We start from the raw sequence: 16231 nt of genomic DNA on the forward strand, positions 1-16231 counted from the left end.
CCCCCGTCGGCGCGGGCGACGCCCCGTCGAAGGAGGGCGCCGCGCCGTCGCCGTCCAGGGGTACCCCCTCGCTGCCGCCGCTCGCGCGGCGGTCGGCCTCCTCTGCGCAGACCACCATGAGCAGCATGCCGAACTTGTCCACGACCTCGGGCTTGATGACCTCGCGCACGGCCTCGCGCACGGCGGCCGCGCGCTGGCGCGCGGCCAGGGCGGCTGCCGCACCCGGCCCGCCGTAGGGATGCGCGTGCGGCTGAGCCTGCGCCAGGAAGAGCGGCGGGGGCAGGGCGGGGCCCGCGCCGTATCCGCCCGGCCCGGCGCCGAGGCCGCCCGGCGCAGGGCCCCCCGCCCCGCCGCCTTCGACGGCGGGGTGCGGGGACGCTAGCGCCAGCGCCGGATCCATGCCCGCGCCGTAGGGGTGCCCGTAGGGCGGCGGGGGGAAGGCCACTGCAGGTGCTCGCCCCGCCGCGTCCGGCCGCCGCACCTCGGCCCCCGGCGAGCCATAGCCGCCGGGGACAAAGGCCCCCGAGCCCGCCTCCCCTCTTGACCCGGACCCGGCGCCCAGGGAGTGCGCCGCGTCCGCCGACCCCGGGCCGGCGCCGACGGGGTGCGGCGGCGTGGCCAGCGCGGTCTGCAGGTGCGCGGGCAGGCCCGGCGAGATGGCCGCGGCGCGCGCCTCCGACCCATCGTAGTTCTTGCAGTCGCAGCACTTGCAGTTCTCGGAGCAGAAGATGCCGGCCTGGAAGCACTCGCAGTACTTCTTCAGGCACCCGCTCTTCTTGCAGTTGCAGCCCTTGTTGTGCCGCGCCGCGCCCAGGCTCGCGCCCTCCTCAGTCTGGGTCGGCGGGGGTGCGTTGGAGGGTGCGAGGTGAGGTGGTGTGGTGTGAGGCATGAGGTGCCTTGCAAGGGGGTAAGCGGCGCCGGCATCGAGTCTGTGGAGTGCTCTGACCTCCCATCAGTGCAGCCTGGAGCCACCACCACCCTGGACCGGCATGGATCGTCCGAATCACCCCCCCTCCCCCCCCAAAAACCCCACCACGTCGCCGGCGATCTTGGGGCGGAAAGCATTGGGGTTGCGATCCAGGATGGCCTCCACCGCCGACTGGCGCACGCCCTCATTCTGCTGGTTATTACAGCAGCCCACGCAGTTGCAGCCGTCGCAGTACCGCCCTGAGGCAAAGCACTCGCAATACCTGGTAGTTTTTTGGGGGGGGCCGTAGGAACATCGTGGGTGCTGGGTCTTGATGCCTGGCAGATGTGCTGTGGCAGGCGATTGCAGCAGCACACTGCGATAGAGCAAGTGAAGCACGGCATGACATCCTCTGCACCCAGACTGCACAACCCCCCAACCCATGCTCACAGCTTCAGGCAGCGGGAGTTCTTGCAGTTGCAGTGGCGCTTGGAGTTGGCCGCCGTGGGAGGGTTGCGAGGGCGACCCCCGGGCCGGCGGCTGGGCGACGCCATGGCGGCTGCGGCGGCTGCCGCCGCGCTTGCGCTGGCCTGCTGCATGGCTGGGTAATAGAAGTGAGGGGGCTGATTCCCCAGCATCGCCAGCCCGCCCCCAGCAGGGGCCCGACCACTAGCTGGAAAGGGGGGAGTGCCCGACTGCAGCAGGCTCATGAACCTGCGGGTGCGACAGAGGAGCCACGGAGTGTGAATGGTTGGACTTCGCACGCGCTCCTTACTCCCAGCTGCATGCATACTCATGTTTTACAGCGCCTGAACACCCAACAGCCCTCGAATCCATTGCCATCCCTGGCACCCTCCGACTCACTGCGTGCTGCCTGGGGTCCCACTGGGGCCGGGCACACCCATGCCCATCAGGTGGTGCGGGGTCTGGCTGGGAAATATGGATGGCAGCGGCTGTGACGTGGGCGTCAGCGGCAGCCCAGAGGCCGAGTTGGAGCCTGGGGAAGGGGCCGCGAGGGTGGGTGGAAGGTGTCCAGGGTGACCAAGTCCAATCTCCTGAGCCATACATTGAGCAAGAGCCACTCCGAGTCTACACCCAGCACTCGCTCACCATCCCCAGCACCGCTCAGACCGGTGTTCATGTCGGCTGCACCCCTCTGTGGCCTGGAGAGCTACAGGGGCTGGGTGCAGGGTTGTCGGCCTATCCCCCGCGAAGCCGTCCTGGTGTGGCTCTCCGGACCACCCGCGGGCAAAAATGCACTACAAGGGAGATAAGGGTTGCCCACTGGGCAATTGCTGCCCTGGTGGCCCCCCTGGTTTTCGGCGGAGCCCAGACGCTTGCGGGATGCTACCTTCCAGCCCCCGACCTCTGGTATGTCGAGGGCCTGGTATTCGCGGCAATGGTACTGCTCAGGACACGCTGAGATCTTTGAACCGAGCAAGGGTAAGTCGATGAGGTGGAAGTACATGGCGCCCCGCCCTGCACACCAGCTCTGTTCCGCCAATTTTTGTGTTTGCGCGGAGTTCTCGTGCCGGGGTCGATGCCCTACATACGAGTTCAAGAGCATTCGCTGAGCGACCCATCAGGGCCATCCAGAGCTTTGAGGTCTTTCACTATCTCGGATCCAGAGAATCCTTGTTCGAGAACTCCTTCTCCGATCAGTGGGCGCCCAGTGTCTCGCTGCGCCTCGTCGCGTGATCAGTCAATCGCGGCGCTAGACGGGAGCACCACCAGTGGCAAGCCCGCACCTCTTACCTGGGAGCAGCCGGAGGCATGTCGTCTCTTAAGACGCTCAATCCCAAGGCGGAGGTGATGGGGCGGCAGGCAGCCCTGTTTATGAATATCAATGCCGCCAAGGGACTCTATGACGTGATGAAGACCAACCTAGGTGGGCGAGGGTGACCATTGCATGAGCGCATTGGATGGAAATTAAGATTTGGAAAGGTCTATTAGATGCAGCATCTCAGACTGGTAGGGGACTGCGTGATGGTGCTGTGCATCGGCAGCTGTTCGTTCTCACTGTCCCATTCTGGGGATCTAGGGCCTCTGAACTAAGATGCTCATTCACATTCCCCCGACATAACTCATCAACAGGTCCCAAGGGCACCATTAAGATGCTTGTGGGGGGCGCAGGAGGTGCGCGGTTGCGAAATGGGTGGATTGGTGCGCAGCCGTGGTGCCCGGGCCTGCCGCCTGGTAGGCACCCAAAGTGATGTGCCCCTGCCATGCCAGCGCCCGCACACCCCACCACACACAGACATCAAGCTGACCAAGGACGGCAACGTGCTGCTGAGGGAGATGCAGATCCAGAACCCCACGGCCGTGATGATCGCACGTGCTGCCGTCGCCCAGGACGACGTCACCGGGTGGGTGGCGGGGGCAGAAATGCTGGTGCCTCCCGGAAATTGTCGCCTAAACATGAGTCCATGCGCGTGCTCGCGTCGACGTCTTGATGCATGCTGCGCCAGTGCTGCATCACCCGACTGATGCCCCGGGTGCTCGACATGCATGCCCCTCCGTAGGATCGCTCGTTCCACAACCCCCTCACCACAATGGACGAATTCCCTCACCCAGGGACGGTACCACCTCCATGATCATCTTCATCGGCGAGCTGATGAAGCAGGCGGAGCGCTATATTGGCGAGGGCCTCCACCCTCGCGTCATCGTGGAGGTGAGGTGGCGTCGCCAGTGCCAAAGGTGCCGGGCGTTGATCAACGTGGGAGGGGGCGGCGTGCTCTTGCTATCCCCCCCCCCCGACCAAAAGCATACTCCCCCATTCACCCTTCCCAAAACAATCAGGGTTATGAGCTGGCCAAGCGCGCGGCGCTGACCTTCCTGGACGGCTTCAAGGAGGCGGTGGACGTGTCCGACCGCGAGGCCCTGCGCTGCGTCGCCAGGTCGGCGCTCCGCACGAAGCTGCGCGAGGACCTGGCCGACCAGCTCACCGACATCGTGACCGACGCGGTGTGCATAGTGCGCCCCGCCGACGGCGCGCCCATTGACCTGCACATGGTGGAGATCATGCACATGCGCCACCGGCTGGACACCGACACGCGGCTGGTGCGGGGCCTGGTGCTGGACCACGGCTCGCGCCACCCGGACATGCCACGCAGCGTGGAGCGGGCCTTCATCCTGAACGCCAACATCTCGCTGGAGTACGAGAAGTCGGAGGTGAACGCGGGCTTCTTCTACTCCTCCGCCGAGCAGCGCGAGAAGCTGGTGGCCGCCGAGCGCGCCGTCACTGATGCCAAGGTCCAGCGCATCATCGACCTGAAGAACAAGGCGAGTGTATGGCGGAGGGGGGGTTCCATTGGGGGTGGGGGAGGATCGACCCGGCTGCTGCAAGCAATGCATTCAAGGTGTGCATGACCCAGGCCCTGGCCTGCTAGACAGGCATGTGCTTCAGCTCGATCATCTCGACAGCATGGGCAGCTTGTCCGGAGTCAGCACAGGGGCCTGCCCGCCGCTCCTTGTGAGCATGATGCACAGATCTTCCCCTCACCCCCACCCAACCCCCTCCCATAAACATAACACCCACAGGTGTGCCCCGCTGGCGAGGGCAGGGGCTTTGTGGTGATCAACCAGAAAGGCATCGACCCCCTCTCCCTGGACCTGCTCGCCAAGGAGGGCATCCTGGCGCTCAGGTGGGGAGCGGGCTGGTGGTGCCGGGTGGCGGCCCACCTCGAGGGTGGACGGGAAGGTCCTCCTGAGGACTGCAGCACAGGCAGGGAGTCCTGGCATCCACGCCTTGGGTTTGTTGATTCGGTCCCGTGGATTCGGTCTGGTCTTCCTCCCCCACCCCCCACCCACCCCTTCCTCGCCCCTCCACCCTCACAGGCGATCCAAGCGAAGGAACGCGGAGCGCCTGCAGCTGTCGTGCGGGGGCTTCGTGGTGAACTCCGTGGAGGAGCTCGAGCCAGAGTGCCTGGGCCAGGCCGGCAATGTCTACGAACACGTCTTGGGGGAGGAGAAGTACACCTTTGTGGAGGATGTGGCCAAGCCCACCTCCTGCACCATCCTCATCAAGGCACGTCGGCGGGGGGCGGCAAGCGAGGGGCCTGGCCCTGTGGTGGGGTCGACGGGGGTGCCCCGTGCCACTCCAGACAGCTGCGCGTGCTTGGGGCCGAGCAGTCTGCGTAGCTGTCGCTGCGCAGACCATCCTTGCGCCAGACACCGGACCTGGCCGGCGCAAGACACCCTGCCAGCTGGGATGTTGGGCACATGCTGGACAGTCTCCAGGATGTGGACCCCATCGGCCAGGTGACCAGCGCATGTCCCCACTCCCAACAATCCTCCGCCCGGCACTCCTTCCCCTTGCAGGGCCCCAACGACCACACCATCGCCCAGATCAAGGATGCAGTGAGGGACGGGCTGAGGGCGGTGAAGAACACCATCGACGACGCGGCGGTCGTCCCCGGCGCGGGGGCCTACGAGATTGCGGCCGCCAATCACCTGCGCAGCGTCACCGTCAAGACGGCCGAGGGGAGGTGAGCTGTGTGCTGGGAGGCTGGGAGTGTCGTGTGCATGGGGGAGAATGTTGCGTGGCCTGCTGAGGCGGCCGCCATGGCATGCTTCTTGATTACATGGGGGGAGGGGTGAAGATCGATGGCTTTCACATGCGGCAATGCATGGTGTGCTGGTATGCCGGGAACGCTGGTCAGGCAGCGTTGAAGGGGTCGCGTCGGGTTGCTCATCGTAGGCACTGCTGCACAGCCATGAGTTGCAGGGCTGCACCTAGACATTCGAGCACCCATCCTCTCCCCTTTCCTTCCCAACTCCCAGGGTGAAGCTGGGGGTGCTGGCGTTTGCGGAGGCGCTGCTCGGGGTGCCAAAAATCCTGGCCGAGAACTCTGGTTTCGACCCGCAGGACGCCATCATTGAGCTGACGGTGCGGCAGGGGAATCCCACGGGTGGGATGAGGGAGCCCTGCTTCCCATCACCTTCCTGGTCCATCCAGGCGCCCGCAGCCCTGCCTTCATGACTGTGTCCACTCACTCCACCACCCCAAACCAACCTCCACCACAGAGTGAGGCTGAGGCTGGCGGGGTGGTGGGCATCAACATCGCCACCGGCGAGGCCTGCGACCCGCGCACGTCTGGCATCTTTGACAACCACATCGTCAAGCGCCAGATCATGCAGAGGTGGGTGCCGGCCAAGGGGTTGGGGTTGGGTGCCCATGCATGGAGGGCAGGATGAATTTCTACACAGAGTGCGCACCAATGCACACAGTGAAGATGCTCTGCATGGGATGCTGGAGCAGTGGAAATCCTGAACCCCAGCACTCCTGGGGGCCTCGCCTGGCCTGCCCATCCACCCTCGCCCACATTCCTCCTTTCCACTCCCTGCAGCGCGCCCATCATCGCCTCCCAGCTCCTGCTGGTGGACGAGGTCCTCAGGGCAGGCATGAACATGCGGCAGCGGTAGGACAGCGCCGTCTGTTCGCGGCGAGGGGGGCTGGACTGCGCCCCACGGCAGCGAGGGGCAAATCCGCCTTTCCATGCCAATACGCACCCTAGGCCCAAGCCAGGCGTGTACTTGGTCCCCATCAAGGGCCGGCAGGAGCAAGTGTGAGGCATGCTACCCTCCCAACGCTTTGCAAATCCCCCTGTGTGTCGCCAGTGCACCTCTCCAGAGGATGCCTGCGCTGCGTCGTGGAAGGCAAGGCCCTGCGCATTCTCCGCTTCGCAGGGTGAAATTACAGACACTTGGTATAGAACCGCAAAGGGGTAAAATTGATCGATCGATTGCTGTGGATGTGCACACGCACTCGGGGAGAGGTGATGGGGAGTGCGGGCACGGCGCTGCGCCGTATGAAAGAAAATCGGGTGGACCAGGGAGGGTGGGCAGGGAGGCCCCAGCGCACCTGTGCCCGGCCCCGGGCGCCAGCGTGCCTGCGCAGCGCCATAAAGAATACCGTCTGAGAAAGAATGGGGGGGCAGCAAGGCCGTGGCCTGACCATCCTGGGCTGCTGGGACCTGTTTATTCGTCCTGCACTGCCGCGCTGGGGCCGACCAGGCTGCGTCGCCGCCGCCGTCGCCACCAGCGGCCTCAGTCGTCCTTGGACGGCGGCCGGGCCGGGCCGGCGTCCAGCGCGGCGGAGAAGTCCTGCTCGTCCGAGGAGCCCCAGCGCACGTACACCAGGGTGCCAGCGAGGAAGAGGAAGATGGAGGGCGCAAAGAGCGCCACGTCCCAAGACCCCGTCATGTCATACAGGAAACCTGGAATGTTTGTCATTTGGGGGGGGTGCCCGTCAGGGCATGAAATTGGGGATACGCGCAGGTGTACGATTTTGGGAAGGGGACAACAGGCAGCGCAAAGAGGTGACCACGGATCCACTCTACCACATGCGTGCACCAGACGTACACCGAGCCTGCGTCCAGCTCCAGGGGAGGACCCGCGCCCCACCTCGATCGCGATGTGCCACAGTCTTGCGGCCCGCCCCGGCCCCCTTTCCCCCACCACCTCCCTCCTCCATCGGGATCAACCCCTCACCCGTGCCCGCGATGCCGACGATGCCCGGCACCGCCCCGGCCACGTTGGTCATGCCGAGCAGGATGGGCGCGTAGCGCGGGCTCAGGTCTGCGTGGTTGCTGTACAGCCCGCCCAGGCTGAAGCTGGCCAGGCCCAGGGCCAGGGTCATGCTGGCCACGATCCCGGCGTCGTCGGTGGCCTGGGAGCCCCACAGCAGGCACAGCGCGGGCCCCAGGAAGGCCAGGCCCTGCGCAGACTTGCGCACCGTGGCCACCGCCACGCCGCGCTCCACCAGGAAGTCCGCGCCGGAGCCTGGCGTGAGGGTGGGTGTGGGTGTGGGTGTGGGTATGGGTGGGTGGGTGGGGAAAGGGTGTCGCATGGATCAGGGCGGGTGGCCTGCGGCCATGCATGTCCCTCTGCGATGTCTGGACCGCAGGACCCAGAATCACACATTCCCCCCCAGAAAGGAAACAACCCGAGACCCTCCCCACTCCATCTTGCCTGCCGCGAAGGAGACGGCGATGGCGGCCAGGGGCGGCAGCAGAGCGAAGCGCGCGGCGCCGTCCAGGTCGAGCGCCAGACGGTCGGTGAAGTAGGTGGGTAGCCAGGCCAGCATGACGTAGTGGAACCAGTTGTTGCAGAAGTGGGCAAAGGCCAGGGCCTGGAGCGGGCGGTTGGAGAGGAAGGCGCGCCAGGGCGTCGCGGGGGCCGGGGCGGGGGCAGACGCCGGCGGGGAGATCCTGGCGCCCGCCCCGGTACGTCGCACGGGCCGCGGCCCGCGGCTGCCGTCCAGCAGGGCCACCATGGCCGGGTCCTGGCGCTGGAGGCGCGCCAGCAGGGCCTCCCAGCCCAGGCACCACACGAGGCCGGCGCCGCCAAAGACGTAGAACACCGCGCGCCAGCCGCCGGCGGCGATCAGCGGCGGCGCGGCCAGCAGGCCCACCAGCGCACCCACGTGCAGACCCGAGAAGACGGCCGCGGTGGCGCGGGAGCGCCCCGCCACGGGCACCGCGCGCGCGATCATCTCGGTGGCGCAGGAGGGCGCCACCGCCTCGCCTAGGCCCACCGCCGCGCGCGCGGCGCACAAGCCCAGCAGCGTGCCCGCCAGGAAGGGCACGCCGGCAGTGGCCGCGCTGAAGAGGGCCACCGCGATGGGCAGCACGCGGCGGCCGCCCAGGCGCGCGGCCAGCCAGCCGCCGGGGAGCTGGGAGATGAGGTAGCCGTAGAAGAAGCTGGACTGGACCAGGCCTGTGGTGGGAGTGGCGGGCGTGTGGATGAGTGGGGGGGGTCGGAGATTTGGGATGGAAAGGGCGGCATGTGATGTCCGACAACTGGGTGACAGGAATCTGCAAGTGCAGAGGGAGTAGAGACGGAGCTGCCGGAGACGAGAGTACAGGGTCGGCGAGCCAAGAGTAGATTGCCGCGCCAAGCCTCAAACCACTAGGATGCACCCGCCCACCACAACCCGCCTGAGACGGTGGGGGACCAGCCGAACTCGCGGGCCATGGGCAGGATGGCAATGCTGATGTTGACCTTGTCCATATTGCAGATCATGAAGGACGCGGAGGTGGCGGCGATGAGCTTGGTGCGTGCGGGCAGGCCGTCGGCGGCGGCCGCCAGGCCGCCCAGCAGGCCCCCGCCCGGCCGGTCCTCCCCCTCCTCGTCGTATGAGTGCAGGCTGCCGTGGGACCCCCGGTCGGGGCCCCGAGGGGCCACCTCGCCTTCCAGGGAACCCTGCCGGTGCTGCAGGCCGCGGTCAGAGGATGACCGGGCAGGGGAGCCCCTGGCCCTCGCGCGCACCGTACGGTGGTCGGCCGGCTTGCGGCCCTCCAGCGCATGCCAAGCAGTCGGGAGGCGCCTGCAGCTGGAGTACATCTCGCCATGGCAGACCGCCCGCACGGGTGTGCAGGTTCCCGGAGGACCGGTGAGACTGCCCACTGAGAGCATCGCAGCGCCGTGACGATTAATATCCTCCACTCCTTACGGCACAACACAGCTGCAATGCCTGGTCAGATCCGTTCAAGGCCGAACGAGTCCTGGAATGGTGCGATATACACGGTCGTTCCATTAGCGTGTCAGCAACCTGCGTCCCATGAAGCGCAGGGACGGGAGGCGTGGGAGAGTGTATAGCAGGATATGAGATCACAAAGAACGTTGTGACGAGCTTCGCAATGTGTATGGCCTGTCAGAGACACGGCTGGAGGCCGATGCCGGGATTCAAGCGTCCGGCATGTGGCAGGGCATGCGGGCGCGAAGCGCCCCGATGCCTGTGTGTGCTCCCGTCTCCCTCCTCACAGGACGAACCCACAACGTGCGGCAAGGGCGGACTGTGCCACACTTATATCACCCTCCACCATACCGAGTCGTTTGTTGCATGCTCTCACAATAACCTGTCCCAGGTCTTCCTCTGCTGGAGTAGCGTGACCGCATGGTGAGTAGACACTACGCTGGTTGGGGCACCTCGCGGCTGATGCTACCTCTCTCTCACCCATTCGACCTATTCAAATCTACAGGCAGCTAGGATTTTGGCCAACCTGGCTGTCGCGGGTGCGACAGTCCTGTTTCGTGCCGCAACGCAAGCATACCGCCAGGCCCTCGTCAGTAAGTTCTGGACTCCAGGCAGATGACAACGCACAGAGTGTTCTACACGAGTCTTAATCCAGTCCCTGAGCGTGTAGAGTATCGAATCACCCTTCCATGGTCCTTTCAACCCTCCAGACGCCCAGAAGTCCGGTGTGACAGCAGACAGCGTGGGCGCCGCCGCCCGTCTAGGCAAGCAGCTGACCCGCCAGGAGGCCGAGCAAATACTGGGCATCGAGGCAGGGGCAACGTGGGAAGAGATTAGCAAGGTGCGTGGACCTTTGCGGCTCATGTGGGTGGGCTATTGTCATGAGTCTGGGACATGCATATGGACTGACTGCGGGCTGCAATGTGCTATGCAGTGCCCACGCCCTGGTCAGTTTGCCCTCAATGCCTCCCTCCTCTGTGCAGAAGTACGAGCACCTGTATAAAAAGAACGAGGAAGCCGGCTCCTTCTACCTCCAATCAAAGGTCTACCGCGCCAAGGAGCGAATAGAGCAGGACCTGCAGGCTGAGGGGGTGCCCACCCCCGACCTGACAGACATCCACACCCAGCAGCAGCAGCAACAGCAAGGGGCGACTGGGAAGGACGCGTGACCAGTGTGAGCGTCTGCGCAGCCTGCGGCCCTTGTTAACGCCCCCCTCTCTTGGCCCTGTGCCATTGGTCCCTCCCTGGACTCTGTGGGCCAACTGGCCAACAACAATGATTAAACGATTCGGCTCTATGGCCACAATGCTATGAGAAGCTGGCGTCAGGCGCTTTAGAGGGGAAGCACAAGAGTGACAGAGCACCCCAGCCCCTCACTTGGGCCTAGGGTGCCGGGAACAGAACCTGGGAAGGGTACTACGTACAAAGCTATCTGCCAAAGTATCGAGGTATAGCCCGAAAATACAGCGCCAGCCTGTGGAAAACCAGGGAAAGGGACTCTGGGGGGGCGACTCAACCCGCTCCAGGCCCCCCCCGCCACCCCTCGCGGCCCCAGGGCGCCGGCTGGGCGGGGCCAGCCCGCGCCTGACCCTGGGAGGGGGCCAGGGCCCCGTAGCCCAGCAAGTCCAGGACGCGAATGCTGAGCCCCACGGCCTCGTCCCCAACGATGGCGTGGGGGTCCAGATCGCCCCTGGCGTGAAGGGGAGGAGGAGGAAGCAGAAGGGTGTCAGCGAACACGGTCAGCAATGGGGTGAGCGATACGGCATGGGGTGGCGATAGGCTATCACGGCCCTCATCTCCGCACGGCATCGCATGCTTATACAAGGATGGCCGTGTGACTCACACAGCATGGGGCCTACCCTTTGATTCCAAACTCTCCTCACCAGACCCACCACCACCCTCCTCTTCCATCCCCTTCCCGCCCTTCATCCGACCCACTGAGCCCACCTGTGCACCAGGGCGCGGAGCTGGCCAGTGGTGTAGGGCCCCTCCTCGACGCCCCCGACCCCGGGGTAAGTCCACGCCCCACTCTCCTCCTGCAGGGACGGCACGCGTGGAAGGGGATGTGGACTGACGTCGAGTGGCGGGCAGGGTCGCGCAGCGTGGGCTTGGGTGGATGCCTGGAACGGGTGCAGCTCCTCCGCACCGGCGATGCACTGCAGCTCCTCCGCACCGGCGATGCACTGCACCTCCTCTGTGCACCTTCCCGCTCTCCCCGATCAGCACTCGGCAATGAACGCATCCCCCCCCTTCAAAGCTCACCGCCGCATCCTGCGCATCCCGCGCGGGGGCCCATCCCGGCCCCGCCTCCTGGCCCGGCCCCGCCTCCTGGCCCCAGGCCTGATAGTAGGAGGAGGCCAGCGCCTGTGCGGGCCCCTGCCCTGGGCGCGGGCGCTGCCCGGGGGCCTGGCCTGGCCGCGGCTGGTGCTGCGCGGTGAGCGGGACGCCACGCTGCGCATGCTGCGCCTCGTCTGCACGCCAGCCCGGCACGCGCCGCCGGGCCTCTGCGTCCGCTGGCCCCTGCGGAGGGGGCCCCTGCGCCGGCTGCGGGGCGGGGGCGGCCAGCTTCCGGCCGGCTTCCGTCAGCGCGGCGACAGCCGCCTCGCAGGGCAGCGTGCCCAGCATGGCATGCTCCACGGGGGTGGCGGACGAGACGAGGCGCGAGCGCAGCAGGGTCTGCAGCTGGGTCGCCGTGAAGGGGCCCTGCCGGCGTCGAGGGGTGGTGGGCAAGGGTGACGAGCGCGAAACGGCAGGGGCGCAGCACACGGGCGGCAGCGGTGGGCAGGCTCGCTAGGTAGCTGGCGGTCTGACCCTGCCAGCCCAGGAGCAGGCATGGCAGGCACGGCACGTCGACGAGCGACGCGCCCAAACCAGCAAGGGAACACGAGTGGCGAGGCCGACCTCTGCAAGCACTGCCTCCACCCTTTCCTTTCCCCCCACCTGCCGGTGTCCCTGCGCATCCTGGTATGTCAGGCATGGGCCTACCAACGCGATACGCAGCTCGGTAGCATCCGCCTGCCTTCCCTGGATGGCGGCACTCAGCTTGGCGCCCCCGTCGGGCAAGGACGTCAGAGCGCGCTGGGCAGGGGAAAGGATGGTTGCGGGGTGATGGTGGGGGCAATTGTGATGCGGTGTCAGGGTTCGAATAGACTTGGTATCTCTCACAGTTCCAGTCGCCCAACACTGGAGCCGCAAGTCTCCACTGTGCCGCTCGCCACGAGAGCGTGTGGCCAGGGTGACACAGGCATGGCACGCCTCCCACCCAGACACCTCAACCAGTCGCACCAGGTGGGCACGGTCTCGCAGGAGCACGGTTTCCTCGGCCAGGAGCTTCTTCACGAGGGCGGCCACCCGCCCCTGCACGTCACCGCCGGTCGGACTGGAGCCTGGGCGAGTTCGGGCTGCATTGAGGGGGATGGGGACTTGAACTCCATTGATGACGGTGGCGCAGAGGCAGAGGGATGTGCAGATTCTTGATGGCAGGCTCCGTTGACGCCAGGGGATGCTGGCAGGCTGGCCGCCCCGCAGCAGGATGACGGCGCCACATTCACAATCACACACAACTCGTCATGCACACCCCCCCCACCTGACATGGACCTCCCGAGGAGTCCCTGGCTGGGCACGAAGATGGACTGTATGCCGTCGCTGGCGGCAGTGCGGCCTGGGGTCTCGGCATCCTTCCTCTTGCGTGGCGTGGTGCTGCCGCTGGAGCGTGCAGGAGTATCTGCGCCCTCATGGGGGTTCAGGCCGGGGGGCGGCCGGGTCGGGGTGCTGATGGGCTTGCCACGTAGGATCGGGGAGGAGGGCAGGGACACCCTCCGTTCGAGGGGGGGAGGGGCGGGTTTCCTGTCCCCCTGCGGGGCCGCGAGACGGGCCTCAGGCAGTTTCAGAGCCGACACCTGTGGGTGCACAGAGGTTCATAGCATCGCAACCCGTGCGAAAGGATGGGGATCGCGGAAAGGTCCCGTCCGAGGTAACAAAGCCCTGCTCGCTTGTCTCCAGCTCACAACCACCTCACCTGCTGCTCCGTGGTCTTCTCTGTCGCATCGTCTGAGTCAGAGTCGAGGAGCCGAGGGCTCAGGATCACCTCGCCCACATCGACAGCATCGTATAGGATCGACGTCATGCTCGGAGGTCGACCCACGTGCCCAGCTTCGGGGGACCAGGCAAACGGGCCCTCAGCCTCCATATACCTTGCTTTAATGAGGGCCCTGGCATGGTTTATGGCATCACAGATGCATCTGAGAATGCTGGGAGGGCTGTTGCCATCCTGGAACTGGCCTGCTCGCCCGGCCGCGGCAGCATGCTTTCCAGTATTGGATCTCCGTAGTACGGGACCCACGAACTTACAAAGGACAGATGCGGCCCTGTCCACCTCCGAGCACAGATCCACGAGCACCGATAGGATGCAGAGGAAGCTGGATGCATTCTCTTCCTCGAAATCTTCTGCTTCATCGACACACCCGCAGGCGCCTGCCCAGGGCCGACAGGGCAGTCGGCTCGTCTACTTGCTCACCTCGAAGATTAAAGACAAGGAAGGAGGCGAGGAAGGAGCGGTACCAGGGCATGATCGACCCAGTATTAAGAGAGTGCGGGAGGAGGAGGGAGTTCCCACCCCGACTGCATCGGTAAGGGGAACTGCCCCAAGTTACCTCCACCTCGCCCTCCAACCGGTCACCAGCGGTGCCGCAAGCCGCCCACGCCCCGCGAATCGCCGTGCCACCAAACCCCCAAACCCTGGTGGCATGCTCGTGCTGGGAGGGCTGCCCAACGTGCTGGCCCCGCAGCAGAAGCCTTTCTGGCAGGCAGAAGAGCTCACGGCGCAACGCAGGCCGGTCACACTGCCGGCGTTCAACCACTACACTGACTCCCTTGCCCATGGGGTGCGTGGAATGTACTCGTGGGCGGCACACACGCCTCGATGAGGCCTGAGAAGCATCTTTTACTGCTCACCACCCGCGTCTACCTTTCAGTCAAATCCCTTTTCATCTCCCACAGGGCCCCGACCAACTGGGGTTGGACGGTGCACCAGACACCGCCATCCAGTGGGAGGGCGTCGGGACTTCAGCACTCTGAGCTCGACCGCTGAGGGACCGACTCCCAAACCCTAGCCAGTTGGACCCTGGCCACAGAACTGTGCAGGCATGCAGCATTGCTGCACATGAGCTTGTCAGCTTGGCAGCTTCCAAGAGTGCGACATGGAAGGGGCCCAGCATCACGAGCCGGCCTCGAGAATCAGGCCTTGGCTTCCAGATTGCTTTGCAGCTCTCGGACCCCTCCTGGCTTCTGCTCTGGGTCTCCTGCCACGGCAGCCTCCTCCCCCAGTGCTGGACCTTGCCCCAACGCCCGGATCTGCAAAGATGGTGGGATACTGGCAGGGTGAGCCCTGAAGGACAGGGTTCAGCTGGACTGCACCATGCTCAGACTGACTCATGACCAGACGCACACATGAACCACACTGCACGTTGTACTTTGCCCAAACAATATCACCTCATCACATTGTCACACCAGTGCATCCTTCAGGAGTTGGACGTGGCCAGACGCCGCGCCCTCCTGGGCAAGCTTGTCCAGCTCGGTGGCACAGGCTCTCCGGTGTGCGACCTCCTGGAGGCAGGGCATTCGGGAATGTGAGGCACAGCACACTCAGTCACTCGCAGCCATGCATCGAGGTGCAGACTCCCAGCCTTTGGGCAGCTCCATCGGTCTGGGACACATGGGCACTCGTAGCTGGTGGCACGTGTGGCACCCCCCTCTGCACTGACCTCCTGCAGCGTGGCGATGAGAGTCTCCCGAGCCTGGAAGGGGCGGAGCAGGCGCGAGAGGTGCTGCATGTTCCTCAGGATGACGCCCAGCGCCTCCACGCTGCGAGCGTAGGTCGAGGGCTGGGACTCCAGCGCACCCAGCAGATCGCAGATCCCCGCGATGAGCTCGCCGTGCAGAGCGTGCAGCTCTGCTTTGAAGTCTGTGGATGGGCGAGGGGGGGGGGATGATCTCTGGGTCCAGCCTTGCAGGCTATCCTTTAAGAGGAATTTCCAGGAGCTGCAACCACCAGCACTCCGCCCTGGGTACCTATGCTGCCGTCGGCCGCTTGATTGTACAGCTGTGCGGCATGCAGTGGCGGATCCCCAGCCTCTGACTGCGGGCGCCGAAGAGAAATGTGTTGAGGGTCAAGGGGCGTACCGATGAACATGTCATGACTTCGGGGTTCCTTCGGACCCTGCATATTTGCTCCTTTACAAAGAGGACGGCCCTCTTACCCCGCATCATGGGGATCCCGCTCACCGTGTGGACCTCTCCAAACAGGACGTACTCCCCGGACACTGGAGGGGGCGGAGGGGGAGGGAAGGGCCGCTCTGCGCTTCCATCCGCATCCCCCCTGTATAGTTTGAAGTAGGGCGGCGGGTGGGGGTACAGCTGCTGCTGGACGGTGGACGCTCCCGGGTCGGCCATCGCCTCCCTCCGTGATCTTAGGCACGGACTCCAAAGACTGAGGGTGAGGAAATTGATAGTCCTTTATGGAATATGTGGTCTTGCTGTACACAGGGCACTCTGCTCAAATAGGAGCGGGGCAGCACTACCACCCTGATGCCTGTATCTGAACGCGCGCGCTGGATCACTTTTGACAAGCATGCAGTTTGATCACATTGTCTCGACATAAACATGCATGCTTTAATCGCATTTGAAACTCGCCAAAATCATATTCTGGCGTTCTATTAGTTTCACCAGGACGAAGGCTGGGCATGGCGACTTTCTTTGAGTTTCGTGACTAGAAAGCTCACCTAACCCCGGCTGGGTTTGTCTCCATAAACCCCGAAGTATGCTGAGAAAGCTTGCAGTGTTCGGAA

The 16231-nt window shown here is 65.0% G+C and overlaps 7 protein-coding genes across 7 annotated transcripts in view; 2 read left to right on the forward strand and 5 right to left on the reverse strand.

The window, feature by feature from the left end:
• F751_2473 (Lin-54-like protein) overlaps positions 1 to 1506 on the reverse strand; it is a gene marked incomplete at both ends in the record, with an annotated part of 3710 nt that extends 2204 nt beyond the window's left edge. Inside the window, 3 exons of the mRNA XM_011400225.1 lie at positions 362 to 832; positions 1034 to 1190; positions 1358 to 1506. Of these exons, the coding sequence (XP_011398527.1) occupies positions 362 to 832; positions 1034 to 1190; positions 1358 to 1506 (777 nt within the window). The remainder of the gene's footprint in view (positions 1 to 361; positions 833 to 1033; positions 1191 to 1357) is intronic.
• A 1174-nt stretch (positions 1507 to 2680) lies between these two features.
• F751_2474 (T-complex protein 1 subunit zeta) lies at positions 2681 to 6331 on the forward strand (the record flags this gene model as incomplete). The annotated part of the gene is made up of 11 exons (XM_011400226.1): positions 2681 to 2795; positions 3002 to 3043; positions 3165 to 3273; positions 3482 to 3578; positions 3707 to 4195; positions 4448 to 4551; positions 4745 to 4976; positions 5228 to 5394; positions 5690 to 5795; positions 5933 to 6048; positions 6256 to 6331. 11 exons carry the CDS (start codon positions 2681 to 2683, stop codon positions 6329 to 6331), a joined length of 1653 nt encoding a protein of 550 aa, XP_011398528.1.
• Positions 6332 to 6955: 624 nt separating this feature from the next.
• Positions 6956 to 8932, reverse strand: F751_2475 (putative anion transporter 6, chloroplastic; the record flags this gene model as incomplete). Its single annotated transcript, XM_011400227.1, has 6 exons — positions 6956 to 6964; positions 7040 to 7125; positions 7400 to 7664; positions 7854 to 8039; positions 8145 to 8626; positions 8830 to 8932. The coding sequence occupies 6 exons, from the start codon at positions 8930 to 8932 to the stop codon at positions 6956 to 6958; spliced, it is 1131 nt and encodes a 376-aa protein (XP_011398529.1).
• A 617-nt stretch (positions 8933 to 9549) lies between these two features.
• Positions 9550 to 10117, forward strand: F751_2476 (hypothetical protein; the record flags this gene model as incomplete). The annotated part of the gene is made up of 3 exons (XM_011400228.1): positions 9550 to 9809; positions 9892 to 9979; positions 10097 to 10117. The coding sequence occupies 3 exons, from the start codon at positions 9550 to 9552 to the stop codon at positions 10115 to 10117; spliced, it is 369 nt and encodes a 122-aa protein (XP_011398530.1).
• Positions 9876 to 10250, reverse strand: F751_2477 (hypothetical protein; the record flags this gene model as incomplete). Its single annotated transcript, XM_011400229.1, has 1 exon — positions 9876 to 10250. The coding sequence occupies one exon, from the start codon at positions 10248 to 10250 to the stop codon at positions 9876 to 9878; it is 375 nt and encodes a 124-aa protein (XP_011398531.1).
• A 564-nt stretch (positions 10251 to 10814) lies between these two features.
• Positions 10815 to 13512, reverse strand: F751_2478 (hypothetical protein; the record flags this gene model as incomplete). The annotated part of the gene is made up of 8 exons (XM_011400230.1): positions 10815 to 10860; positions 11334 to 11422; positions 11649 to 11906; positions 11982 to 12089; positions 12372 to 12464; positions 12672 to 12772; positions 12973 to 13240; positions 13405 to 13512. The coding sequence occupies 8 exons, from the start codon at positions 13510 to 13512 to the stop codon at positions 10815 to 10817; spliced, it is 1071 nt and encodes a 356-aa protein (XP_011398532.1).
• Positions 13513 to 14888: 1376 nt separating this feature from the next.
• Positions 14889 to 15836, reverse strand: F751_2479 (Mediator of RNA polymerase II transcription subunit 7; the record flags this gene model as incomplete). The annotated part of the gene is made up of 4 exons (XM_011400231.1): positions 14889 to 14990; positions 15149 to 15348; positions 15456 to 15522; positions 15669 to 15836. 4 exons carry the CDS (start codon positions 15834 to 15836, stop codon positions 14889 to 14891), a joined length of 537 nt encoding a protein of 178 aa, XP_011398533.1.
• Positions 15837 to 16231: the final 395 nt, after the last annotated feature.

The sequence above is a fragment of the Auxenochlorella protothecoides genome, assembly GCF_000733215.1.
Source record: "Auxenochlorella protothecoides strain 0710 unplaced genomic scaffold scaffold24, whole genome shotgun sequence".
NCBI lineage: Eukaryota > Viridiplantae > Chlorophyta > Trebouxiophyceae > Chlorellales > Chlorellaceae > Auxenochlorella > Auxenochlorella protothecoides.